The following is a 25,118-nucleotide window of genomic DNA, read 5'->3' as shown; positions in this document are numbered from 1 at the left end:
GTTCATGCAATACATGGCCTGCCACTGACGTGGACCCTTGACTGTGAATCACTGGTAAACTAACGGCTTGGGACGTAGAGCAATTTTTTCTGCAGTCTGTGAGCGATTGAGTGATTCGGGTAGGCATACATCGGAACCGACTTTATTTCGACCGAAAGTAGTTAGAAAAGGTGGTTTTGCGTGCGCGGTCCAAATCGGGACCGCAGTCGCCGTGTATTCCAATGAGAGTCAGCAGTGCTGTGGTTGGAGGCCGTATAACGCCGGGAACGCACTGCTTGTCTCAAGAGCTTTCCGCATGGTTTCCGTTTGCACAGTTTGTGACAAGTACCACTTTGTATTCACTGATTGAATGGCTAACAGTTATGATGCAAGCGAAGGCAAACCAGAGAGAGAGAGAGAGAGAGAGAGAGAGAGAGAGAGAGAGAGAGAGAGAGAGAGAGAGAGAGAGAGAGGGGTTTGGGAGGGTAAGGGAGGGAGGGTGGAAGGGCGTTAATTTCGATAAAGGTAAGTGTCTTAATTTCTGACGTTTGCATTCATACATCATTTGTTGGTGTCTTGTATCTCTTGGAAGGTGTGTCACAGCAAAGCAATAGATCAGACGGGCCCGAAATTCCAGGAGGGGTACTCCTGACATTTTCAAACGAATTTTTGCCGCTCAAGTCGGAAACATCTACCCATATATATATTCCAAAAATACGACCCATTATTAGGAAGTTGCTTGACAAATTTTGGGAATTGTCACCTTTATTCTGCTGCATGTCAAGGCTTTCCTGAATAATGGATATTTGCTTTGTTATCGACCCATGCTGAGGGGTTTTATCGGATGAAAAATCGACCCATGTTTAGGTGGTTTTTTCGTGAAAGAGTGACCCATTCGGGCGGCACATACCCGTCCACCTTTTCTATGGGAGTACATCCGGGGGGAGGGATGTGAACACGGAGGTAGTTATTTTACCAGCTGATACCAATAAAGAACACACCTCCTGCGGAAACACATTGAGATAAACGAAGCACGTACAAGAAAGCTATGCACTCCTGCTGCTATCAGATGGACATGCTTTTGCAGACGAACTTACAAATTAATAATTGACGCTTGGCATTCACCACCTTGGGGTGTTCTGCAATAGCTCACCTGGGCTTCATTTCTGTTGCCTCGTCGTGTCTATACGCCATACCAGTGATGTTTCCGAGTAAATAACTTTTGAAGGACGAAACTCCATTATTACGAAGAAATGAAATGTTAGAATATTGGAGGTGTGATGGTAAAATCACAAGACTGAAATCAAATAATGTAGGGTGAAAAATTTGTCAGCTTTCCTACCTTTGCCAACATATCTCCATATCGTTGGAGAGTGAAAAACTGCTGAATTATGGGAACGTGTATAATACACACTCTGCCTCATTTTGAAAATACGTCAAAGACTGACAGAAATCTGCATTGCCTCGTGACCACATCTGCAAGATTTCAAAGTGGGTCCTTAACTTGTACAGTGCATTTGGTGGTGATTATACAGAACAAACGACGACGTCAACGGCACTTGAGGTGTTAAAATCATTGACTGCTTTATTTGCACTGTGAAAGCATCACGATAGAGATGTTGTTGACATTCACTGTTTTGTCTTATCGCCAAAATTTATGGACAACCTAGGTCGGTTCTGCAACCTTTCCAGCAGAAAACCACGTCATTAAATAATAGATGCATTTGTTTCATGAATAACCATGCAAATACGCCATTGAAAGAAGTATAACAACTAACAATTGTTAATATCATTCATGATTAAATATTAACATGTTGAAGGTGAATATTCAGATTCGGGTTATGGTAACTTATAAATAATTGTGACAGGAGTCACATTCAGACAAAGGAATTGACAGGGTATTTTGCTTGAGAATAATACCTGAAATCGTACTCTAATTAATCCCGTCATAAAGTTTCAGCGTATCCACCGTCCGTCAGGGAGAGAAAACAGGCTTTATGAATAAATGGCTACTTGTTTCCTTCACGTACCCCGTAAAGTTATCTGAATTTTAGCGTTAAATCGGCAGACACTGATACCAATAGTATGGCATAACATCGCTGAGCATATTTAAATGCCCAGGTAACAACACGAAGAGACCCCCATGAAAATATCCAAGAATATAGTCGATCGGAATTAAGCTGATTAATATTGAACAACGGAATCGCCTCCGAAGATTTGTGATATTACTTGTCCTCGCGTGTGATTGGGAATTGTTGATATCAACGCTTCTTGACCAAAGAAGCGAATTCACGCCGTCTTGATTTTGTAACTTCTTCGGCGAACCAAATTCAACGACTTTACCTTCACTCAATACCAACACGCTGTCTGAGTCCAGAATAATTGATATGCGGTGCTGGAAATCAAGATACAAGATATCACTTACTTCTAAAAACTGTAAACCGACTGACTCTTAAAACTGCACTACCAAATCATTCAAGAAAGTTGTATGTCGAGGAAATATATTTCAGAAGAGACTTCGCACACTTGTGCGAAATCTCTTTTGAAATATATTTAAGATGAAACCTCGCACACTTATCGTTCTGTCCAATATCTGTGAAAATCATCTTCGAATATTTTTTGAGAATTACTTTCAGAATTTTGTTTTGAAAGTGCATGCATCGGCAATACATTAACAATCTAAATGGTGCTATTTTTGACAGCGTTTTTAAATCTTACAAAGGAAAACTGATAGATCAGGAGGTGCTGAATACACTGTGTCGAGTCACAATTTCCAATTCTTCAAGCAGGGTCGCATGCAATTTGCAGCAAGAATACATTTTGTTTCAGTTTTGGCGACAATGTACAGAGTATTGAATTTTCCCGAATAAAATATCGTTTGTGTGTTATATGTATCAATCGATTGGTTTTGATTTACTTGTACTATGTAAAGTCACGCACTTCAGACGTGACCTTTTGACATTGGCGTAATCTCTTTCATTAAAACTCTGTCAAACCTCACTTTCATAACAAATGGTCACTGGTGATCTTTTGTCAGTGATCGTGATCATTAACGAATGCTGAAATGCCTTCATCGAGAGAAAACGAGAAATTCAAATTCCACTACTTACAGCGATTGTTAACACTGTCCTGTCGGCGAAAGCGGTGGATATGACACTTTGTAATATTGCATCCTGAACAAAAACCAACCATAATTATGTAGGTACAACAAAACACGGAAATTATCAAAGTTCACAGGTATACAAACGTATTTAAGATGTATCAATACAAAATAAAATGCAAAAGTTTTGTCATTAATCAGAATTTTTTCTTTTGGAAATTCATATAATCAATGAAGATTTGCCATGGTTGCTGATTCACCTTGATTTCTTTCGTAAAATAGTTGTACTGAGAAAGAAATTATGCCAAATTAATCGTAGCATCAATTTACCAGACAATACCCTAGCGCCATGGAAACAGCCTGATCCCCCCATCCCACCCGGCATGCACTATGGTGTGTGTATCGAGTAAATGACACAATGACATTGGGATACTAACAATAAAAAGAAGATATATTGGATCTTTGTCGATATTTCGGGTGATATTAAGCATGTGCATACCATAAAATGATAGCAAAGAGACGATTTGACTCTTATAACGTTTGCGGTCATTTAGATTACTTGATTTCCTTCAAATAGATACTGACCGTCTTAACATCGATCGATGCAGTGGCTTCATCCATAACAAGAATCTTGGCATTCCTAAGAAACGCCCTGGCAAGGCAGAAGAGCTGTCTCTGACCAACACTGAAATTATCACCTTCTTCTGAGACTTCCGAGTCTTAAAGTTGAGGAAAAAGTCAGCATTAGACTGATATGGAATCAGTTTTATTATGGCAAGGATAAATGGTATATAGATGACGTGTAAGCTTAATATTACTCAGTATTAATTATTGTATGAAATCGATAAAATGTTGTCTCAAGTTGTGGGAGCTTGTAAATCAAGTTACTAGGAATAACGACCAGAAACGAGCAGTAATCAGAATAACGAGCTTTCAGAACTAGTTAGAAGGCGCCAATAGCGAGCAATAACGAGACAAAAATATATAACGTGTCGATAAACTAAACTGCAACCGAGTACCCGCCAATCATGGAAATCACGCCCTCTACGACATCTTTAGTACTTACCAGTGGCGCGCTGCATCATGGAATAAGGCAGCATTAACTATTAGTCACAATAAAAAAACAAACAAGGACTTGCCAGAACTGACTGAAATAAGTAATAGTCAGGTAAGAATGACCTCCCCTCAAGTTATGCACTTTGTCATAATCGCGACAGATTAATTCTTTATTTTTCTTTCCTGGCGATAGGAAATAGCGGATAAAGTGCGTTTTGTTCAGTGAGTTTTCTCCTGGTCTGATGGGTGATCACACAAAGCTTTGGTCTAACTACAAGGGCTGTGTTCTACCAATATTGATAACATTTATATATCATATGAAAGGATAATCATTCTATGTGGACTTGCATGACTGTTTTCTTGGTCAATAAGAAATGCGGAGCTCACCCAGCCGATTGTCAAGTTCGGCAACAATCCCTTTCAACTGAGCTACTTCTAAAGCTTCCCATATTTCATCGTCAGTTTTCTTGTACTCAGGATCAAGGTTAAACCTTTGAAGAAAGAAGCGGTTACATACGTTAGCTACAAATAAATGAGTAAAGTCTCAGGCAAATGGAACAATCCTAAAAGTTTAAGCAAAATTCGTGCATTTAGAGTCATTTCCATTCATATTGTAATTGTTCTGCCACTCGGCCGTCAGTCACTATTAAAAAGCTGTTTTGAGTTTTAAGCAAGAACGTTCCTCGGGGACAGATACTCGGAATCTGAAACTTTTAAAATTCTTTTCTCGTCCACCACTTGAGGGAGCACATTTTAAAGCTCTAGTGTAAAAACACCATTCACCGTCTTAGTTTTTCAAAATCGAAAAAATATTTTCCCGGAATCGTCAGGAATGTACGGCCATTTTGAATTTCAAATCTCGGTAAATCTTGGGTAATTTGTTTCTCTAGTATTAATATTTGCACAGTTACTCCCGAATTTAAGAAAATGGTTGAAGTATTCATCGACGAAAGTTTGAGCAAAAGTTTGTCTTTCACTATCGAGGCACATACTACCTTAGTTTACCTGATCGTTCCGGCGAAGAGCACTGGGTCTTGCGGTATAATGACGAGTCTCTCACGAAGTGTCAACAAAGGCACGCGGCTGATGTCAATCCCATCGATTACAATGCGTCCTGAAAGGAATGGCAACATACAACGAAACGAACAGAAATCAGGACAGAATTCTTTCGTATTTTTACTTTTGCTGGTTTGTTTTCCGTGGATTTTTCTTCTCTTTCCAAATACAGGAAAAATCAGAAACATTAAGATCCGAATAGTCCAATACCTTTGAAAGTGTCGATGATCCTGAACAGCGCCAGGGTCAATGATGACTTTCCACTGCCAGTCCTGCCACAGATTCCAATCTATAAAAAATACAGAGTCATCAAATCCACTGTGTCAAGTGCAAGTCGACAAAATCTCCAAAATGTCAAATCATTACACGGACAATGTGTATATGACTTGTTGTAGTAACATGAAGAAGAACCATACCTCTCAAACTCTCAAGCATTATGAAATGCCCTGTATTTATCCCATTAAACACTTTGCCTGCACGATGCATGCATTGGAAGATCGCATATTCTATTGTTTAAGAAATGAATGTTGTCTACACTTACATACATATGTATTGCAGGCTGTGGTTTGAAGATAATCGTTTGTGAGATGTCTTGTATGTAGAAAGAGTATACTCGCCGTGCTGAAGAACTCATATTTTTATAACTTTAACAGCTTCGGGAGACTAATAAAGGTGACGTTGTTTTTGCTGATGATTATGTCAAAAATCATTTGCAATTCGATCGTTTTGAGGCGTTTAGATGCCAATCTTTTTCTGTCCCTCGGGCAAATTTTTAGTGATACATCACAGTATAAAGCAGGGGTGAATTTCACAACTCTTATATCTTCCTTAATGAACGACATCATTTGTATGTTCTAATGTAATGATTGTCGTTGACTTTTAGAAAGACATTCTGATGTTCAAGAAATTAATTTTGTCTACACTTACCAATGATAACGTATACATACGTATTACAGGCTGTCGTTTGAAGATTATCGTTTGAGAAATGTCTTGCAAGTAGAGAGTGTATTCTCGACATGCTAAAGAACTAATATTTCATAATTTTAACAGCTGCGTCATCCAATACAGGTAAAGTTGTTTTACTGATGATTATGTCAAAATCAGTTTTAATTCGATCATCTTGAAGCATTTAGATGCCGATCTTGTTCTGTCCCTCAGGAACATTTTCAGTGATGCATCATGGTAAAAGGCAGGGGTGAATTCACAACTCTTTATCTCTTCCTTACTGAACGATATCATTTGCTATGTTCTAATGTATTGATTGTCAGTGGCGTTTAGAAAGACAATGCAAATGTGTAAAAAATCTCAAAATTTACAACTGACGGCTCTCTAAATGGCATTCAAGATGGAAACGTTTCGTTGTACTGATTTGAAGTCACGAAGCAAATGGTTTAAAAACTTGCAATCTTCGTAACATAGTCATGCAAGTTCCTCTTGATAAACTTCATTTAACCACCTAGTCCTTTGCTGTTAATTGTGTTCTCCTGATTACTTGACCTATTACCTGTTCGTTATTATAAGGCTTTGGTTGTGAGGGAGATAGTTAGGTCTTTCCCAAAAAGAGACTGCGTCATACCCCAAGTAGCATCCTTTGGAATTTTTCTCGGCGGTGTTTTGTCAGTTATTTATTGTATCGATGAAAATGTGAACGATGTGTATATATGCGTCACTTTAGTTTGTGTGTTAACTACTTAAAATTACGACGATTTTTCTAGATATTTTACGGTTACCTTTTCACCGGCTTTGAAATTAACATTTACATCTGTTAAAACGGGTTCTTGATCAGCTGCATATCTGACGGAGACGTCATCAAATCGGATATTTCCCTTGTCTGGCCAGCCTGGTGACGGAGTGTATGTCCCTTTTGCGGTTCAAAGCAAAGATCATGAAGAACAGTCACATAGAGTATGCTGATTGAAAGAAAACTGCGTAAAATTACGTATTGGAGCCTGCATACCAGTAATGTATTTTGTGATTCAAACGTGTGACAGGGACTAGTGGTAAATTCGTCTCTTTCATAGCAAATGAAGCACATTTAAAGCCCAACCAACTGTGCCTCCTTATGATTATTCAACATTTGTGTTCTATATGTAACAGCGTCAGTATCCTGGTCTACTGCGTATTTAAAAGCACATTTGTGAAACCTAATATATGGCGCGTCACTTCACCCTCCTTGTCCTCTGGATTCGAATTCAATTAATTACAGTGCGTCTCACACATATGAACCGTGGTGGAATAAAAAGGGGTGTTATATAGCAAGTTTATTTCCCTTTAAGTCCTTCAAGGTTAATATGCCAAATTTCGATAGCTCATTTACTAACTATCGTTATGTTATAACATAGTATCTTCAATGTACATGGCATGTTTCGTCAACTTCGGTCAAGTCAGTCCAGAGATATATCCCCAATTAGAAAAGTTCATTAAATATGCAAATAAGCAGTGCCATTGTCATAAACATTCCACTCGACCATTATTAACATATGTGAGCAAGTTCATAAGATGTGGCTGTGTTATGTTTCGTCACATTTTATGCAGCCATTGTTGAATTATCGTGGTACGACTGAACTCACTTATTATGCAAATAACCTATGATAATGCTAACCATCCATTCTAACCAAACTCCAATCAGTTGTGGCCATTACCTTACTGCATCTGTAATCCAAATATTAGTAAACTCAAAGAAATGAGCATTGCAATATCGCCTAATTTGCTGAAGTCATTAATTATACAAATGCCCATGAAGCCCATGCCACACCGACTATAAACTAAACAGATTTCACACTTTGCAAATAACATCTGTGTGGTAAATTTCGCGATCTAATGAGTGATTCTTGAAATATCGTATATACAGATTCAGACAGACAGACAGACAGACAGATAGACAGGTAGACATTGCCGCGACATTAGATCCATTTGTTGTGCTTTCATATTTTAATCAGAACAACTCTAAGATAGTAAATCTGCCTGCAATATTTAACATATTTGATTATATTGAGCTTAAGGCCATTGGCAGAACGGACTGTGTATTTTAACAACAAGTCAAATGAACTTGGCGTTTCTCTTGAATATTGTTAATGTCCTTTCTACGTGAAAAGAAAAAAATACATGGAACACTATCTCTGTATTCCTCTGGTTGGATATTTGTATAGTGCTCCACCCTTTCCAATGAATTCATACTCGTTTCACATTCCGCGAACATTCTCAGCATCCAGTTCAATTCTGCACATATCTATTGTAAATATTGACAAGAGTGGAATGAGTGGTATAAGGCAATTAATTTAAAACATTTTCCACATCTATAATTTCCCGGGCGATGCCAAAACTTTAAATAATACCAGAACTGTACCCCCTTCCCAGACCATGGTTGACGAGAGGAAACTTTTCACAACATTATATGCGAGGCGAAGCAGAGTAAATTATTGAGTGCAACGTTGTTTGGGTCCACCTTGGGCTAGGAGGGGTACATTATTGCTGTTTCTTAAAGTTTGGCAGTGATGACTGGGACACTGTAGATATTGGACATCTGGGCTCATATACTCGACAATCGGATATATTGTCCGTAATAATCTCAGGGGGATGCCACTACAACATTCTCACTGGTATTGACAAAGCTGTAATATAATATACAATACCCTGGATACAGTTGACGTTAATACAATTGGATGATGATCATCCAATGCATGTTGAAAAGTTTACAAGAATTCATTGGGTTTGCTTGTTCAAGTAAGATTATTGTCGAGCTGCTGGGCCATAAAATTATGCAAATAAAATAAACGCCCAGGATGTTCTTACCACCAATGCATAGTTGAGTGCCAATCCAACCCAGCTTGGTTGAATCAGTCCCAGTACACAGCTGATTAATGATCCTAATCCAGAAATTAAAATCACCACAGATGAGAGAAGATCCTGCCAACGCAAAATAGTAGACTTAGCGATCGTTGATACACAATTATTATGCGATGTATTCAAAACTGTTATAAACCTTTTGATGCCGCAGGATAAGGAGTTATGACTGTTAGATAGCGATACATTTTGCGGCGAAAGGATGTCACTTTAATCTCTAGAAAACTTTTATATGCCCCGAGCAAGTTAGTCCTTCCTGCTTGAATTTCCGTTTCGTGGTATTTCTACTGGTCTCAATTATTTTCTGTTTTTCTTAAAATCAAAATGACATATTTTGACGATGGGCATAAACTGCTTTGTCGAACGACAAACGGTTCAAAGGTTGATGGTAATTCTAGAGAGTTCCAGTCGGAACAATTTTCAGAAGCGCATGTGCTTACAAGCGCATGTGAAGAAAAATAAGTGAAAATATTCGAAAAGTTCCTATTTATATTAGCCACTTACAATCTAAGGCGAAAAAAAGCTGAAATTGCTGTTCGGGTCTCTAAAATAAGGAACACTCTCAATTTTTCGCTGGCATCGGAATGTTGAAGTCAGATTGTGTTTGATAAGCGTTCTTAAGGTTCCGCACCAGTTGATTGTCGCATGCAGAGAGACTGTCAGCATGAAATCTAAAAGTCTAAACTTTATTCCTCTTTTACAGTGAAGAGTTCGTGTCATCGACAATTCTCCAATAATGGTGGATCTTCTAAATGACGAAAGTTTTATAGGCGTATGCGACTGCTCACCTAGCATGGAAATTTTTAGAGGACATAAAAGTTGCTTCGGTCACTTACCAGACGAATAGACGACCAGTGGAAAGAACTAAAGAAATAGAGTCGTGCTATAGCATTGCTGTCGATAGTCTGTAGTACCCGTTTCCGAAAGCGCTGCTCGTCTCTGAATAATAACAATATACAGTTGTCAAAAGGCGTTAAGTGATAATTTCTATTAAAGCATAAAAAGACGATAGCACATCTTACTCGTTTCGATGGAAACCTGCGATAGGGCTAACAAGAGGTAGGTGATATTTTTCAATTTCTAGCGCGTCCATCGAGACTAGCCGTACCAGCCTTAAAAAGTTCTTTTCAACAGAGCAGTTACTTGTTGCCAGTAAATGCGTTGCGTATAAAGTCTAGACCAGCTGCTGCACTTTGTTTTCTAGGTACCAAAACAATAACTTGTCCACCATGGGATAATTAGGGCTAAGAGGCCTGGTAAAGAGCAAATATGTGGTTATACTATAAATATTATAAATAAACAAGAGGAATCCTGTTCGTCCAATCTCATTCATGCTATATATCGTCCGTTCTTGGACCTTCTAGTAAATTCAAACGATTGCGGAACGTTTCATTACTTTCCCTATAATACATAAGTTACAGTATTACCAGACCAATGTAGTTGGAATGGCCTCCTCGACTGGACCTAGTCAACATACCTATAAGCTCTGATGATCGGAAGTCCCCCTAACGTCTCTGTGAAATGGGCGAAGATGGGCGATCTGGTGATATTGTCCAAACGCTGAAGCTCTCTAATAAAATATACGCAAATAAAAACATTACGAACAAATAGGCAATTACGAGTCTTTTAAGCAAAACCACCCTGACTACAATATAAATACACTCCCAGCGGGAAAGAAAAGCCATATAGAATGATATTCATGAAAAGGTTTTTCGAAACCTATACGGAGTTATCGAGATTCATAAATAAAATTCAATCATCATCATCATCATCATCATCATCATCATCATCATCATCATCATCATCTTTTGTTGAATCTTTTGATGAAATCTAGCCTCTCATCTTCTGCTCTCAGAACACGTTCATCCTCTGATTCGCAGTCCCTCTCAGACTCCGAAAGGACACGCAATGTTTCTTGCCAAGCTGCGAACAGATCCGGGTCATGTAGTTGTATTTCTTTAAGATTACCCTCTTTACCAACCTTCCCGTCATCCATCAGAACTACCTGTGTTAGGTTAGAAACAGAGAGTGGTTTCTTTTAAAAAATGCGAATCTTGTCTTGCATACCACTGACAGCATTAGTCATTTGAGAGGCAGTACACAGTGGTACAACAGAAGTGTAATCGCGTTCTCATTGATTCAGACACTCCATGAAGCTTCTGTAGCAGGCAGTCAAGTTTTCTAGAATTAAAATAAACCGAACTCAGTAAATTTTACAGATTATTTTTACAAAGACTATCTTAGAAATACAGTTCAAAAGTTTTTGTTTTGCAAAAAGAAAAAGTTGAACATGACACGGCTATTAGTGTAAAAAAAGGAATTGTAGTATTACACAATGAATTGTATTTCTCGTGATGGTCTCGCCAACACCTGCTATAATGGTAATTTTAGATGAGTAAATTCAGGGGCGTGATCCATTACTGTTATTTTTCATGCCAACTCAAACACTTTTCAAAATCAATTCCACGTAGAGCTATGCACCAATATTCTCTCTAACAGAACCCACAAATCTACAATGAAAGACCAACTCGCTCAGTTTTCGTAAACCAACGTAGAGACTATCTGTAAAGTCAATTTCAATTGTCCGACAAGTGTTACAACATAACATTACCTTTTTTGCCAAGTGTAAATATTGCAGTTGGTGCGTAACCAGGATCACCGTTCTACCTTCTCTTACAAGCATATCCATAATCCCGTGTTCAACGAGATGTGAACCAACGTGAACATCCAGAGCCGAAAGAGGGTCGTCCTAGGATAAAACAAGGATTAGAAATACTTTGTCAGTTGGTCTTTATTTTATCGTACACATCAGATTAGAGATGGTCAAATCCTTCCCCAACCAATCGACACAAAAAATTCAAAATGTCGAAACGACAAAATGTTCTGAATCTTCAATTTATTTTTTCCGAAAAATTATCTGATTCATGCCATCATCATTAACTGCAACTTCCGTTGACCTGTCAAAGCGAGCAAATGGATTATAACTCCTTGAGATTTCCTTCCCTGGTTTGGAATGGGGTTTCCATGACAATCACTGCAAATTATAGTATATCGATTACCAAGAGTAGAGTATCTGTCTTCCTGTACATAGCTCTGGCCATGCTGACTCGTTGTTTCTGTCCTCCACTGAGGTTGATACCTCTGTCGCCAATCTCAGTCATATCCCCAGCTGGTAGAATGTCAATATCTGGTTGTAGTGCGCATGCTGCGATGACTGCGGAGTATCTGATACAGGAAAAACGACCAGATATTCATTATTGTTTTCATAACATGGCAACATGTGCAGCTCCGTCCTATTTCGAAGCTTGGTCTATAACAATTATTGTTAATTAACTTTTGTCATTTATCATATACCTAGATTCACGTACCCATGTAAACCTATGGGAAAAGGCGCTCTTACAGGTGTGTAATAAGTTGCCGTATCATGGACTGGCACACTTTGTCTAAATATGGACATTCACTCGCAGTTCTGAACTACTTTCAGTGTGGTTGCTATGCGCGTTGCTATTTGTACACTTCCCAACTTGTAAACAAATCAGCGCGAGATTCAAAAATTGTCGTCTGCGTTCTTCAGTTCTCAGTGCTGATCAAAACACCATGGCACAAGCTGATGAAATAATGCAGTGGTTGCAGGAAATTCCCGCAGAAAATCTAAACAGTATCTTGTTCGGTGATATCGATGATGGCTCTGAAACAACAAACACCTGCGAGTAGTAAGTTATTGTTCCCTTCCGTGACAAATAAGAATTTTTTACACCATTTTATTCATTTATCTAAAGGGAGCGAAGGAAAAATTAACCATCCATGTAACTAAAGTATGACCCTGACCTATATACGAACTCACGCACGCGCAACAATTTTGGCGCAGCAGTGCATTGTCCTGAACTAAGCGGGGAAATTCCCTGCTGAGTCAGGTCCTGGACTTGCGCAATGCGCTATGACTCACCCCCACTATCAAAACGGAACGACATTCTATTCTCTCTCTCATTTGTTAGATAGATTCTGACTGAGACGTACCGGAGCGAGTCTGCTCTTACAAAGGCAACCCGTACCGGAACAGTTCCGAAGGTGCGGGTCTCGTTTCTGGATGTGAATTTTATCTGCTGGCTGGTCCCTTTTCACTATGTTTGGAGTCGTCGGAACGAGCGGAACCATAGGGATGTTGCGCAATACCCCTACCGGAACACTGTTGTGCAATACCCCTATCGGGACGTTTCCAGCAGGAACTTTCCGGTAGGGACTTTCGCAATAACTTCAAATGTTGCTTAGTAACTTGTGATGTCATGTTCAATGTCTGTCATTCTACAGTTTTCAGAAAATTTTCTGAGCGACTCTAGTTAACTTGTTCACCCGATAGATAAAATTTTAGTAATTTCCTCTGAACTTAAAATATGTCGGAAGACCATTACTTCAAACAAAATGAGTCGTTTCAGATGAATGGTACTGATATCTAAAGTGTTCACTCTTTTATCTCTACGTACAAATGTAGTTCCTAAGTCGTTCTCTACTCTATTCCCACCAACAAAACATTCAATACTCATTTCATTGCGATCTTTATCAATACTTATGATAATATCACAAGTTGTTCTGTTATCTGTTTTCATAGCATAATATCCAACCAAATCGTCAAACTCGTCTCCCGTAGCTAACTTTACACATCTAATGAGAACTGTACCATGTTGAAGTATTTTCATATTATCAGTCATCTGTTGATTTACAGTCTGTAAAGTGAGAACAGCTGCCTCATCACCGACACTTTTAAGACCCAGTTTCTTTAAAGTTGTGTCCCAAAATAATCTACTGGAACTCCGCTAGCTGTATACGAGCAATAATTCTCCCCCTCGTTTATCCACCTTCTTAGTGTATTATCTGCCTTCATTATTGTATTAAGAGGACTAATTTTAAGGTGAATCGGTATACCAAGAAGTGCAATGTATGGATTCGTAGGAGTAAGCCAACTACGAAAATCTAGCAACTTGTACTTGTTAACATTGCTATCGAAATAAATAACATTTGGAGTTCCTGGCAGTTCAGCAACTCCACCACTAATTTCACTATCCAATATATCTAAGATGTTACGCGGTACATTATAAGGCATGAATTTCTGACTAGTCGAATTCCATGTCAGTGCAAAAGGAGTAGGATCATTCGAAGCCTTTGTGCGTCAATTACGGTTTCATCAATGTCTGTAAGTTCAGAAAATTCTACAGCATGCTCGTGGGGCGCCGCGGCTAAAACGAATATTTTTCGCGGTCCTTGTAACGAAGGACATAATCCTTATTATGATTAGTAGCTATCTTAGTATTATTGTTCACTTTAACATCACTTAAATCTTCAAGCTCAAGATTTTGTACACGAATTACACCTAGACCGGAGTTACTTGGACCAGACATGATTAACCTATATACAGTGAAAAATAAATAATACCTTGTAATAATATACAACATACAACGATGATCATTGAGATTGAAAGCAAAACAGGCAAACCGGTTACTATGTATTTTAACCCTTGCATTGACATATCACAGTTTACGAAGATAAGACTGCTAGAGTGTGGACTGTACAATTCATGGCATAACATAACATCGACGAATAATGTACTAAAATACCAAGAAGGTGACCAAGCGAAGAAGACTAAATCAATACGTCCAGGTAACTACAATATCGATACGTTAAACAAAGCAATCGGGTTGAAGCAAAAAATTAATTTTGAAAAACATCTGCCGACAGGCCACGTTCTTCTAACTTTGGCGAAAGATATTAAAGTCTATTTCAATGCCACAGGTAGCTTCGCCAACGTAGTCGGCTTTTCAGATAACCTGAGAAAACCCCGTGACAAAAAGTACTATGAGTCCAGGTCGAGCAGATTTCTTAACAGTCACTAAATACATAGTTCATTCAGATGTCATCGATGTTTCTGGAAATTATGTTGGCTTGGGCTCTGACGAATACGTACAGGGAGTAGTATCAGACTCTTTAAAAACACTTCACTTCCATTCAGGATACAAAAGAAATAGGTGAAAAGGTCACCTATAATTTTAAAAACTGGGGCTCAATTTCCATGCCATTGAGAAAAGGTTCAGACCATATGAGTTCAATGCGTATCTGGATAACAGATCAGGATGGAAACATGATCGATTTCAATAACTGGCCAACTAGCTTTTGTATTGAATTATTGTAGTCGTTCCGCCTACCGGTGCGTTCCGAAGGGAACCCTATCGGAAGATAAACCATCCCACGACCAATCCTCCAGCAATATAGATCATCTCATATTTTTTTTGCTCTTGACTTGGCTGATAATAATCTGAGAATTGAACTGCCCCTTCGGAACGGCTTTGCACCGCTTCTGCTTCTTCTAGGATTTCTGCATCTGTATCTCTTAATTCTGCCGCAGCATGTGCATCCTTTGCTTGATTTTCTCTTTCCCAATCAGCCTGTAGTAATCTTTTTCTGACCAGACGTTGCGATCATGTTCAAATTTTTCTAATGCTTTATCATGTCGGACTTTCTCTTCAATAAGAGCCTCACCATTCCCAGAAAGCTTTTGCCCGATAATATTTCCTCCTGTGAATGCCGTTGCATTTAATACAGCACCGAGAACTGTCATTCCTATAGCTGAAGCCATAGCTAACTGTATGTTGATATATATTACTAAGTATAAGTTTCTGTAGGAATAATAATAATATTATTTTGTGACTCTCCGAAGGCCCGTTCAGAAGGTCTATATACATTACAAAGTATAAGGTTCTGCAGGAATAATATTTTTCTGTTCAAGGAGATCTTTGGTCGCAACCGCGGCAGCAGTCGCACCGCCTAATTTTGCCAATCGAGTCAAATTTGGTCGACTTGGATCGCCAACCTCTATTTTCAGAAATTTGCTGGAGATCATAAGATATCCCATCGCAAGTCCTGCGATTACAATACCATCGTACATTGTGTTTACAACTGTTTTAGTATCCATGATTGCTGACTAGTATATAAAATAGAAAAATAAAATAATTACGGAGTAGTTGGAGATTAGCTATGGATATTTTTAACAGGTTTAACATTAGTCATAATAAATAAAATTATGTATTACTCCATCTCATACAATGTAGAGGAGCTGGGTCCCCCCTCTCCCTCCCCTCCCCTCGGAACCCCTGTCGGAACTGTTCTGGAGGGAGCTGCTACGGGCTCTGTTTTTTTCGCTTTCTGGGGAGGATCTTTCCGGAGGGGACAAATATGTCGAGCACGCCCCCAATATAGTCCTAATGCAGTCAATGAAACTCCCACAATTCCTAAAACAAGATAACATTTATTATACCATTTATTATCGCGTGAGCTATCACACTGTTGTGGTACTCTATCGGAACCCCTGTCGGAACCGTTCTGAGAGGGGTCCAGAAAGGGGCTCGCTACCGCATCATTCCCCTTCATTACTTGGCGTTTCTTCTCCCTGTTTTGCCTGTTCCATTCTGCTAGTTTCTTCCCTGCAGCAACTCTCCCTGGATGCTTCGGCGGTAACATCATTTTCTCTACGTTGCGCTGTGTCGGAGGTGCCGGTGTTGGTGGTAGGATCGTCCCTGACGGAGTCGTTTCCGTTTGCTGAGTCGGAACCGTTTGCGAAGTTGAATCCATTTATTTCAGGTACTATATTAAACCCGATTTTTTTAAAATTTAAATGTTTACTCGTAATAAACCGGTGGAAATTAGAGCAATCACGGGCCCCCACGTGTACGCTATCCGTCCTGATAATCGTTTTATTTCACTGTTTAGAATAAAATCCTTTTTAAGATCAGTGGCATAGTTATCTCGGTCATCGATTGGAACTACCTGACTTATTGCACGGGCTCCTAGATCTATGAAACTTTGAGTGATGGTATCACTTATAAGAGAACTGTATTTCGCTTCATAGACTTTAAAGACTCGTGTTATGGATTCATCGTTCCACCTTTCCACTTCTCTAACTGTAAACTCCTTACCAAAAAATAACTTACTTTGACCACTTGCGATGACACAGAGTATTTTTTCACGTTTCGTCTCTATTATGGATCGAGCGTCCGACGCTGCGGTTGGTCCTTCGGAATGCGCTGTCGTATTTGCCGCTGCCGATGACTTTATTAAATTCTCCATTGTTTGCAGTATGTTATCTATTCTTAGTAAAAAATAAAAAATTCGTTTAAACCTGAATCCGAAATAAAGTATTAACATAGTCTGGAATGTTAGTACCCCTAACGTACCGACAGGGATTCCGGGAAAATTCTCCTCCATTTAAATCTATATGTATATAGAAACACAAATAATGAGTACAGACCTATTCCCAGTTGCTTTTCAATTGAATAAGACGAGCATACCAACAGTACAGCATGCTGATATTCCTACCAAACCGAACGGGGGAGTAAAACCTATTCTCATGGACTTAGAAATATATGTAACGCCGACAGAAAAATTTACTTTTCATCCACGGGATGTGTTCAAAGATAACGTAATCACTCATCGATCAGCGAAAGAAAGTAATGTCTGGCTGGGCAGTCCGCATATGAAATATTGGGACCAGCAACTGAATTTCGCTGTATGGTGTAGCACTACTGGTTGTGGTATATCATTCGCCCATCTCTTTGATAAGAAATTTCCTCCGCAAATACGATCATTCTGCCGTTTTCATGTTTATTTTACAATACGTCGGATCCTTCACGAAATGGGCGTTGCACTTCCAGACGATACCCCCACCTTCAAAGCGGGCGACAATCCGTACAATCTCGTCCAATATGAACTTCTCTGTACAGAATTTGGAAATATAAGCCCAACGAAGTCCGACTTTCGTTATCGAAAAGGTCAAAATAAAGGTCTTGGTTATGGATATGAATATTACACTAATCGTGGCCCTGTTCGACAGCCAAAAGCGATATACAATGGTCATGACTTTTTCCTCTCCGCCGACGGAGGCGTTTTCTATACACATACCATTTTTGGAAAGAAAAAACATGTACTGTCCGACAAAGAACGACCGCACTACTATTTCTTCCGAAATGATGGATCGGAGGGACAATACAATAGTTTCATTCCTCTGAAGGGAGACTCTGGATTGACAAAGGCTGGCCTAGCCCGCCTCAACGAAAGTCTTGAAGCCTACGTATATTGCATACTCGGCGCACAAGCAAATATTCGCAGTACCATAGTGGGTGATACTGGCAGTGCAGAGCAAGTCCGAAAAGAATTCGGTGTTCTCCTCGAAGATGAAATTCGTAATACTGACAAAGTAATTAGTTATAGGCGATATCAAGACACAATAATGAATACTGGTGTCAAACTTGATATGGCAGTTTCACACCAAATTTACTTCTCTTACCGTCTGAGATGGTCATTCTTTCGGGCCCGGCAATCTCAGGTTATAATAATGAATTGCAATACGCAACAGAATCTATGGTGTTCGGGGTGAATGGTGATATAAACACGGAAGTTCGAGAAAGTGCTATACATGAGATGGAAGGAGGGGGTCCGGATCCTGTTAAGTGGCAGGACGAGTCCGAAGGAGCGACTGATACGAGTCGGGGGTCCCCCTCCCCTCCCCTCCCCTCCCCCCGCCTTCGGAACGGACAGCATCTGCAACACTCACCGCAGACCCTATTCACGAATTCGGCAAAATTGGTTTGTTATCTTTAGCAATATTCATTACTATTGTAGGTACTGGAATATTCTAACTCGAGCCAGTAACTTAAAAGAACTAGAAGAGATTCATAATCAGTTCATTAATTTACAATATATAGATCCAGAGTAAATGTCAATATACGTAACCCCACCATTCAACATGATTATAACTGGACCGACATATTCTGGCAAAACAGAATTTATGTTGGACCTCCTCACCGGTCCGTACTTAAGGAAATTCGAATATGTGATATTCATTTGCCCAACATTCATGAAAAATAAAGCGTATAATAGAAGATTCATTTTCACCGATGACAACGTGTTTATATTTCCGGTCGGACTCGATGCTGTGGATGATACATTAACCTACGTGCATAAAGAATGGGCCGGTACAAACACTTTAATAGTACTCGACGACTGCGCCTCGTCCAAAGATATGAAGAAGCGCAGTAACGTTTTAGTCCAACTTGGTTTCAGCGCAAGACATGACGGATTATCTGTCTGGGTTCTGACTCAACAATATACTAGTATTAGTAAACCATTCAGGGAAAACATACAGATGTTAGTACTATTTTACACACCGAACAAGATAGACAACAAAACTATTATAAAAGAATATGGAATGGAGGTGTCAGAACGGGAAGCCGTGGGCCTAATCAAGCAATTGAAAAGTAGGCCATTCAGTAAACTAGTATTTCGTTTACGGAATCCGTACGACATAAAATTTTTCGTATAATATAGCAATTATGGAAGCTGAAGGCTCTACCGATAGGAATCCCGAAGGCTCCGCCGAAGGCACTCTTAGAGAATTATATTACAACCCGAAAACTGGTTTTGGAGGTGTACAAAAATTATATGACGCAGCACGGGCCAGCGGACTCCACGTTACTAAGAAAGAGGTGCAGGACTGGTTAAAAACTCAGCTAACTTATAATCTACATAAACCGGTACCTCGTACTCGTGCTACGGGCCGGCGCGTTTTTGTAACATCGATAGACTCTCAATGGCAAGCGGATCTCGTGGAATTCCCTCCCCCGTTCGCAAAAGAGAACCGTAACATTCGATACATGCTAACAGTAATCGATGTGCTCAGCAAATATGCATGGGCCAGGCCGATACAGTCAAAAACGGCTGATGATACGTTGCAGGCACTACAAGGTGATTAAGAAATCTGGGAGAAGGCCCGACAAACTTCAGACAGATGAGGGGCGGGAATTTACTAATCGAAAAATGCAGGGGTGGTTGGAGGAGTCAGGCATTCATTGGTTTCACACCTACAGTGACAAAAAAGCTAGCGTCGTTGAACGTTTTAATCGGACCCTCAAGACGATGATGTGGAAATACTTTACATATAAACAGACACGTTCCTGGCTCCCCATTCTACCAGAACTTCTTGAGAATTACAATAACACCGTTCACGGAAGTATCAAAATGAAACCCAGGGACGTAACAGAGGAGAACGATTGGCAGGCATTTTATACACTATTCGGTCCTGAGTTGGCAGCAGGGGGAGTTAACCCTGAATTCAAGCCGGGAGAACGGGTTCGAATTACAAAATACAAGACCGCTTTTAAGAAAGGATATTTACCAAATTGGACAGAGGAGATTTTCGTGGTTTCAAAAGTTGTGTATGCGGCTGGACTGGGAACGCCACCAGTTTACAAAATAAAAGATCTGAATGGAGAGGAAATACTTGGCACTTTCTACTCCGATGAACTTCAGAGCGCCCTTTCGGAACGGGGAGCCGACGAGCTGTACAGAGTAGAACGAATTTTGAAGACGAAAAAAATTAGAGGAAAGAAATATTATCTGATAAAATGGCGCGGTTATCCAGAAAGTTTCAATAGTTGGGAGCCAGAGGAAAATGTTATTAGAACTTCGTAACGTTCCGAAGGAGTACTTCGTAAGTTCCTGTGTTGGTACTTGTCAAGTACTTCGTAAGTACTAACGCAAGTACTAACGCAAGTATTTACGAAAGTTACTCAATAAGTACCATGGAAAAAGTCTTAATTTCTTGAAAGCTGAAAGTGACAGCTTACCATTATTCTTCCAACCACCTGGCCAAGTATTTATCATGTACTGTCGTAAGTAATGTTCACTTACTGCATCTTTTTCGGCAGTATGTGGATGAGGTGGTATCTCAGTTCCTGAACATATTAAGTTTGCAAGATCTTCAAAACGACTTCTCATGTTACCACAGTCCGTTCTTTCGAGTCCCCCTTTTTCAGCTTTATCGATAAGTTTTGGTTGAAGTATAATGTACACAACTGACATGAGCCATAGACAAGTAACTTCAAAGTCCCCCCTTTTCATAATGTCAAGTGCTCGTAGGTCAAACGGAGCATTATAAGCACACACAGATTCACAAGCGTTAAGAAGTTTGTGTATGTTCTTGAGTGAGACTCGTGGTTGTTCTAGTTGCTCTTGTCCAGGTGGGAAGTACGCTTTTTCAAGTTTTTCCTTGCTGAAACCGTCTATTAAAAATCCTTGGCTGCCGCCGCTCCATGCAATTCCAAAGTCAAAAGCTTGTGGATATTCTACTGGTCCGACTGTCTCGGTATCAATTGTTGGATTAAGTATGTTATTGAGAACGAGGGGCGTAAGAGCGTTCCGAATTACCAAACATGGAAGCCTGTAGTCGTGGCAAATTTCTAAGAAAGTCTGTTTGAACTTGTTGTGATCTCTTCTAGTTCTTCTAAGGCGGTTATTTCGTACGACCTGGCTCGAGTCAACACATTCCGCCTGCAATAATCCAAGGCATATCTTTGAATATGATAATGAAACTATGTAAATGGTCAAATGCTCTAGAAACAATCTTTTTTTCTTCCGTTGCCACGCCCCGGATTCTAGAAAAGTTAGATGTTGAATTATGGAAGAGTCACAAATAATGTAGCGTTCCGAAGGGAGGGAGGCCCTCCTCCCAGCCTGACATTGTAAACTAAGCGTATGTTCTATAAACTGGTTCTGAAAATCGGCAATCGAAACGTGGCGCCCATTATAAAAGTCGGCAATGTTGCTGGAAAAACTAGTGTCAAATTCTGGTACGTAAGTCTCCGCAAATTTATTGCATCGTAACTCTTACCACTTCCAGTTGGTCCATTTATGAATATGTATGACATTTTGGGATACTATATCATAGAAAAAAATTTTTTTAAATTATTTTTATTAAGATATATACGATAAGACAATGACAATCCTTTCTATTTCAACTGCAATAAAAATACTTGAAACCGGAGAAGAGAATATTCAAATCAGTGACGGCAAACTCATATTTGGTGAATCTTTGGTAGATCCTTTCATATACGTAGACAGTGAGCTAGAAGTAGTTTTCCCCATCGGACCTAAGTACGGTTCTAAAGATCCTGCTACATGCGATGAAATGTGTGTCCGTTGGCAACCGAGTCTTCAAAAGTTTACCGATTTAATAATATTCCGTACCCTAGGTGAAAGTTTCGATGCAAGCACTGCTAAAAGTTATGCTGCAAGCCTGGCCGCTCACTCCAAGAATACTACTGGATTTTACAATCCATCTAAAGTGTATCAGAAGCGAGGGAGCGGGGCGCAGCCAGTTGCGTATTTTAAATTTCAGTTTAAAAGAGGGGCTTCTGATTTCGCTACATGTATTGATATGGTTAAAGAAATTGACTGTGCTTTTAAAACAGTGAGTCCATTGCCAGTCCGAGAAAATCCTGCTATTGTACCTCGTAATATCAGGAAAGGTAGTAAGATAGAATTCTTAGCATTTAAACCGCGCTTAAGTAAGCGTGCTCTTTCTTTCACTGTTGAGAGGTTATTTTGTGCTGCGTCTAATAAACCAGAAATTCAAGATGCGGAAGAACTAGTCGACTTAGAAAGATTAGGTGAGATATATAAACAAATAAATGCTGACAAAAATATTATAGTGGATTTTGATGACCTATCATAGAATAATTATTTTTTTCATTTTAAAAATTTTTAGGATAGTATATATCATAAAGATGACCCGTCGATTACATACAGCATTCAAGGGAGCAGTTTTACGAAAAGAATTTCCTGAAGTCAAGCGAGTCAAGGATATCGGGGAGCTGGTGGATATTGAAGGTATGGCCAAAGAAAGAAAGATGTACTCTGTTTATACTGAAATGGAAGTCAAATTATCGGATCCGAAAACTGGTAATACACAAAATCGTACATTGCCTGTTAAATTAAAAAATACATACACAAAAGATGTAGGTGGGTCGGATGTGGGGCAACAATTAATAGTTCGCTACGATCGTATGCTTGATACAATTGAAGCTGTTGAGGGTTCTGGTCTCGTTCTCGAGGAGATACTTAATTTTGAAGTAATTCTAGTAGAAGCTTTACTCGGTGCCGGGGCTGGCGCAGTCAAACTTCCTGGATGGTTAAAAAATAAGCATTGTGTGAGCGAACTTATTCTACCGGTGGGGGTCGAGAATTGTTTTCAGTATGCCGTCGTAGCAAGTATAAAGTTGAGCGATCCCGAGTTTCGTGAAAAGAGGGGTGGTCAGGTAAGGAGAAAATGGAATACGTACGCCCCATTTATGGCTGACTACTGTTGGGAAGGTATTCCCTTTCCTACGCCCGCCGATCTGACTGTATTCAGGCGCTTCGAGCAGCAAAATCCGGGCACGAAACTTCAAGTGTTTCAGATCTATGAGTCCGATCCCGACCCGTCAGACATAACTGTGTTATATAGCGGAGCCGAGGGGGGACCCCCTGACGGAACGGTTCTGGGAGCGGATCGGGTAGCAAATATATTACTGATAGTTGGTGGGGAGGGCGGGGGTCACTTCGTGCCAATTACTTCGTTAAATCGTCTTCTTAATTCTCATACTAATCGTAAGAATAAGCACAGAAGAAAGTGTATTTGCCTGGTTTGTAAAAGAGGTTTTAAGTCAACAGAAGAATTAGAAGAACATCAGGTATACTGTGGAACAGACGCTGCCCAGCCAGTTTTTCCTAAGGAAGTATGTCAATTCGAAGGACATCGGAAGAAGGTGGTGTCCCCCTACGTCGTCTATGCAGATACTGAGGCAATTATTGAGAAGGGGACCGGTCGACATATTCCAATTTGTCTTTCGTATGTTATGGTGGAACGGTGGGGCGCCTTCGGAACGAGGCCAAAAGTTTATGGTAAAAGAACATTCACAGGTCTCTCCTGTGTTACAGAATTTCTAAAGGATATGAAAGAACGGGCCGAGTATTATTCGAAAACGTATTATTGGAAAATAATACCGATGAAAGATCCTTCTAATTACAATGATCCAGTCTGTATTGCATGTGGAGAGCCGGCAGGATACCGAGTAGCGAGGGAGGGGGCAACCTTCTATTGCGAAGGATGCCGGCCATCGAGAACCATTCCTATCTACTTTCACAACCTCAAGGGATACGATGGTTCTTTTATTTTGAAAGAATTACATGAAATAGATGATTGTCCCGGACCAGAGCCTAAAATCATAGCTAAGACGAGCAATGGAGGAATTGTGGGTCTCTCGAAAACATTTATTTTTAGTGCCTCAATTGTTGTTGATGGGAAGAGGGAGATAAAGAAACGTTTCTTTTCTATAAAGTTTATGGACAGTGCTCAGTTGATGATGGGGTCATTGGCGAAGTTGGCAAAAACTGTGCCGGAGGATGGGTGGACGGTACCACTTTCGTACCCGGACATTCAAAGGGCGAAAGGTTTCTTCCCGTACGAATATTTAGACTCGGTTGACAGACTGGGAGAGGAGGAGCTCCCGGAGAGGGACAAATTTTATAGCGAATTGACGGAAGAGGGGATTTCTGAGTCTGATTATGAACATGCTTTGCGAGTATGGGACGAAGTTGAGTGTAAGACGATTCGTGATTATATGGAATTCTATTGCGAGACTGACGTTCTACTTCTTGCAAATATATTCGAAAATTTCCGTGACACATGTTTAGAAGCATATAAGTTAGATCCGGCCCATGACATGTCAGCGCCCGGCTTGACATGGGATGCTATGTTACTTTACACAGGTAATAAGTTTAAACTCATTCAAGATGCTGAGCAGATGACTTTCATTCAAAGGGGAATTAGAGGCGGTATCAGCCAGTGTAATATTCATTATTTACAGACAAATCATCCAGCTTATGCAACAGATGAGCCTGATGGGGTCGCTGGTGGGAACTGGGATCCAGAGAAGCCGGTGTCCGAAATAAAATATCTCGATGCTAATAATCTTTACGGATGGGCAATGAGTCAAAAAATGCCAACTGGCGGACTTCATTGGATGACGATGGAAGAGTGGGATGAATGGTATGCCCGAGACGGTGGAGCTGGCGGGGCGTGGGGACCTGGCGCCACCTTTCCACCAAGTTTTCTAGAAGTAGATCTAGAATATCCAGCCGAATTACATAAAGATCACAGCGATTTGCCATTAGCACCGCATCACTATGAATTTCCTGATAGGCAGGGCACTCGACTGATTACAAG

General features: G+C 40.0%; 2 protein-coding genes and 1 long non-coding RNA gene across 3 annotated transcripts in view; all 3 read right to left on the bottom strand.

Annotated features, from left to right (window-relative positions):
- Positions 1-1,803: 1,803 nt before the first annotated feature.
- On the bottom strand, positions 1,804-7,800 carry LOC139134409 (ATP-binding cassette sub-family C member 9-like). The gene is made up of 8 exons (XM_070701270.1): positions 7,794-7,800; positions 6,922-7,052; positions 5,402-5,480; positions 5,141-5,249; positions 4,523-4,626; positions 3,665-3,798; positions 3,090-3,152; positions 1,804-2,374 (listed from the first exon to the last, which is right to left on the bottom strand). The coding sequence occupies exons 1-8, from the start codon at positions 7,798-7,800 to the stop codon at positions 2,036-2,038; spliced, it is 966 nt and encodes a 321-aa protein (XP_070557371.1). The 3' UTR covers positions 1,804-2,035.
- Positions 7,801-8,314: 514 nt separating this feature from the next.
- Positions 8,315-10,623, bottom strand: LOC139135341 (uncharacterized). Its single transcript, XR_011552974.1, has 4 exons — positions 10,512-10,623; positions 9,871-9,973; positions 8,984-9,097; positions 8,315-8,420 (listed from the first exon to the last, which is right to left on the bottom strand). It is a non-coding gene; the product is annotated as an uncharacterized lncRNA (long non-coding RNA).
- A 212-nt stretch (positions 10,624-10,835) lies between these two features.
- Positions 10,836-25,118, bottom strand: part of LOC139134407 (ATP-binding cassette sub-family C member 9-like) — a 37,871-nt gene continuing 23,588 nt past the window's right edge. Inside the window, exons 13-15 of the mRNA XM_070701269.1 lie at positions 12,094-12,259; positions 11,646-11,783; positions 10,836-11,039 (exon numbers count right to left, since the gene is read on the bottom strand). Coding sequence (XP_070557370.1) covers positions 10,836-11,039; positions 11,646-11,783; positions 12,094-12,259 — 508 coding nt within the window. The remainder of the gene's footprint in view (positions 11,040-11,645; positions 11,784-12,093; positions 12,260-25,118) is intronic.

The sequence above is a fragment of the Ptychodera flava genome, chromosome 6 (genome assembly GCF_041260155.1).
Source record: "Ptychodera flava strain L36383 chromosome 6, AS_Pfla_20210202, whole genome shotgun sequence".
NCBI classification, from domain to species: Eukaryota; Metazoa; Hemichordata; class Enteropneusta; family Ptychoderidae; genus Ptychodera; species Ptychodera flava.
The sequence above is the reverse complement of the archived record's forward strand: the minus strand, read 5'-3'. Positions and strand labels throughout refer to the sequence as shown.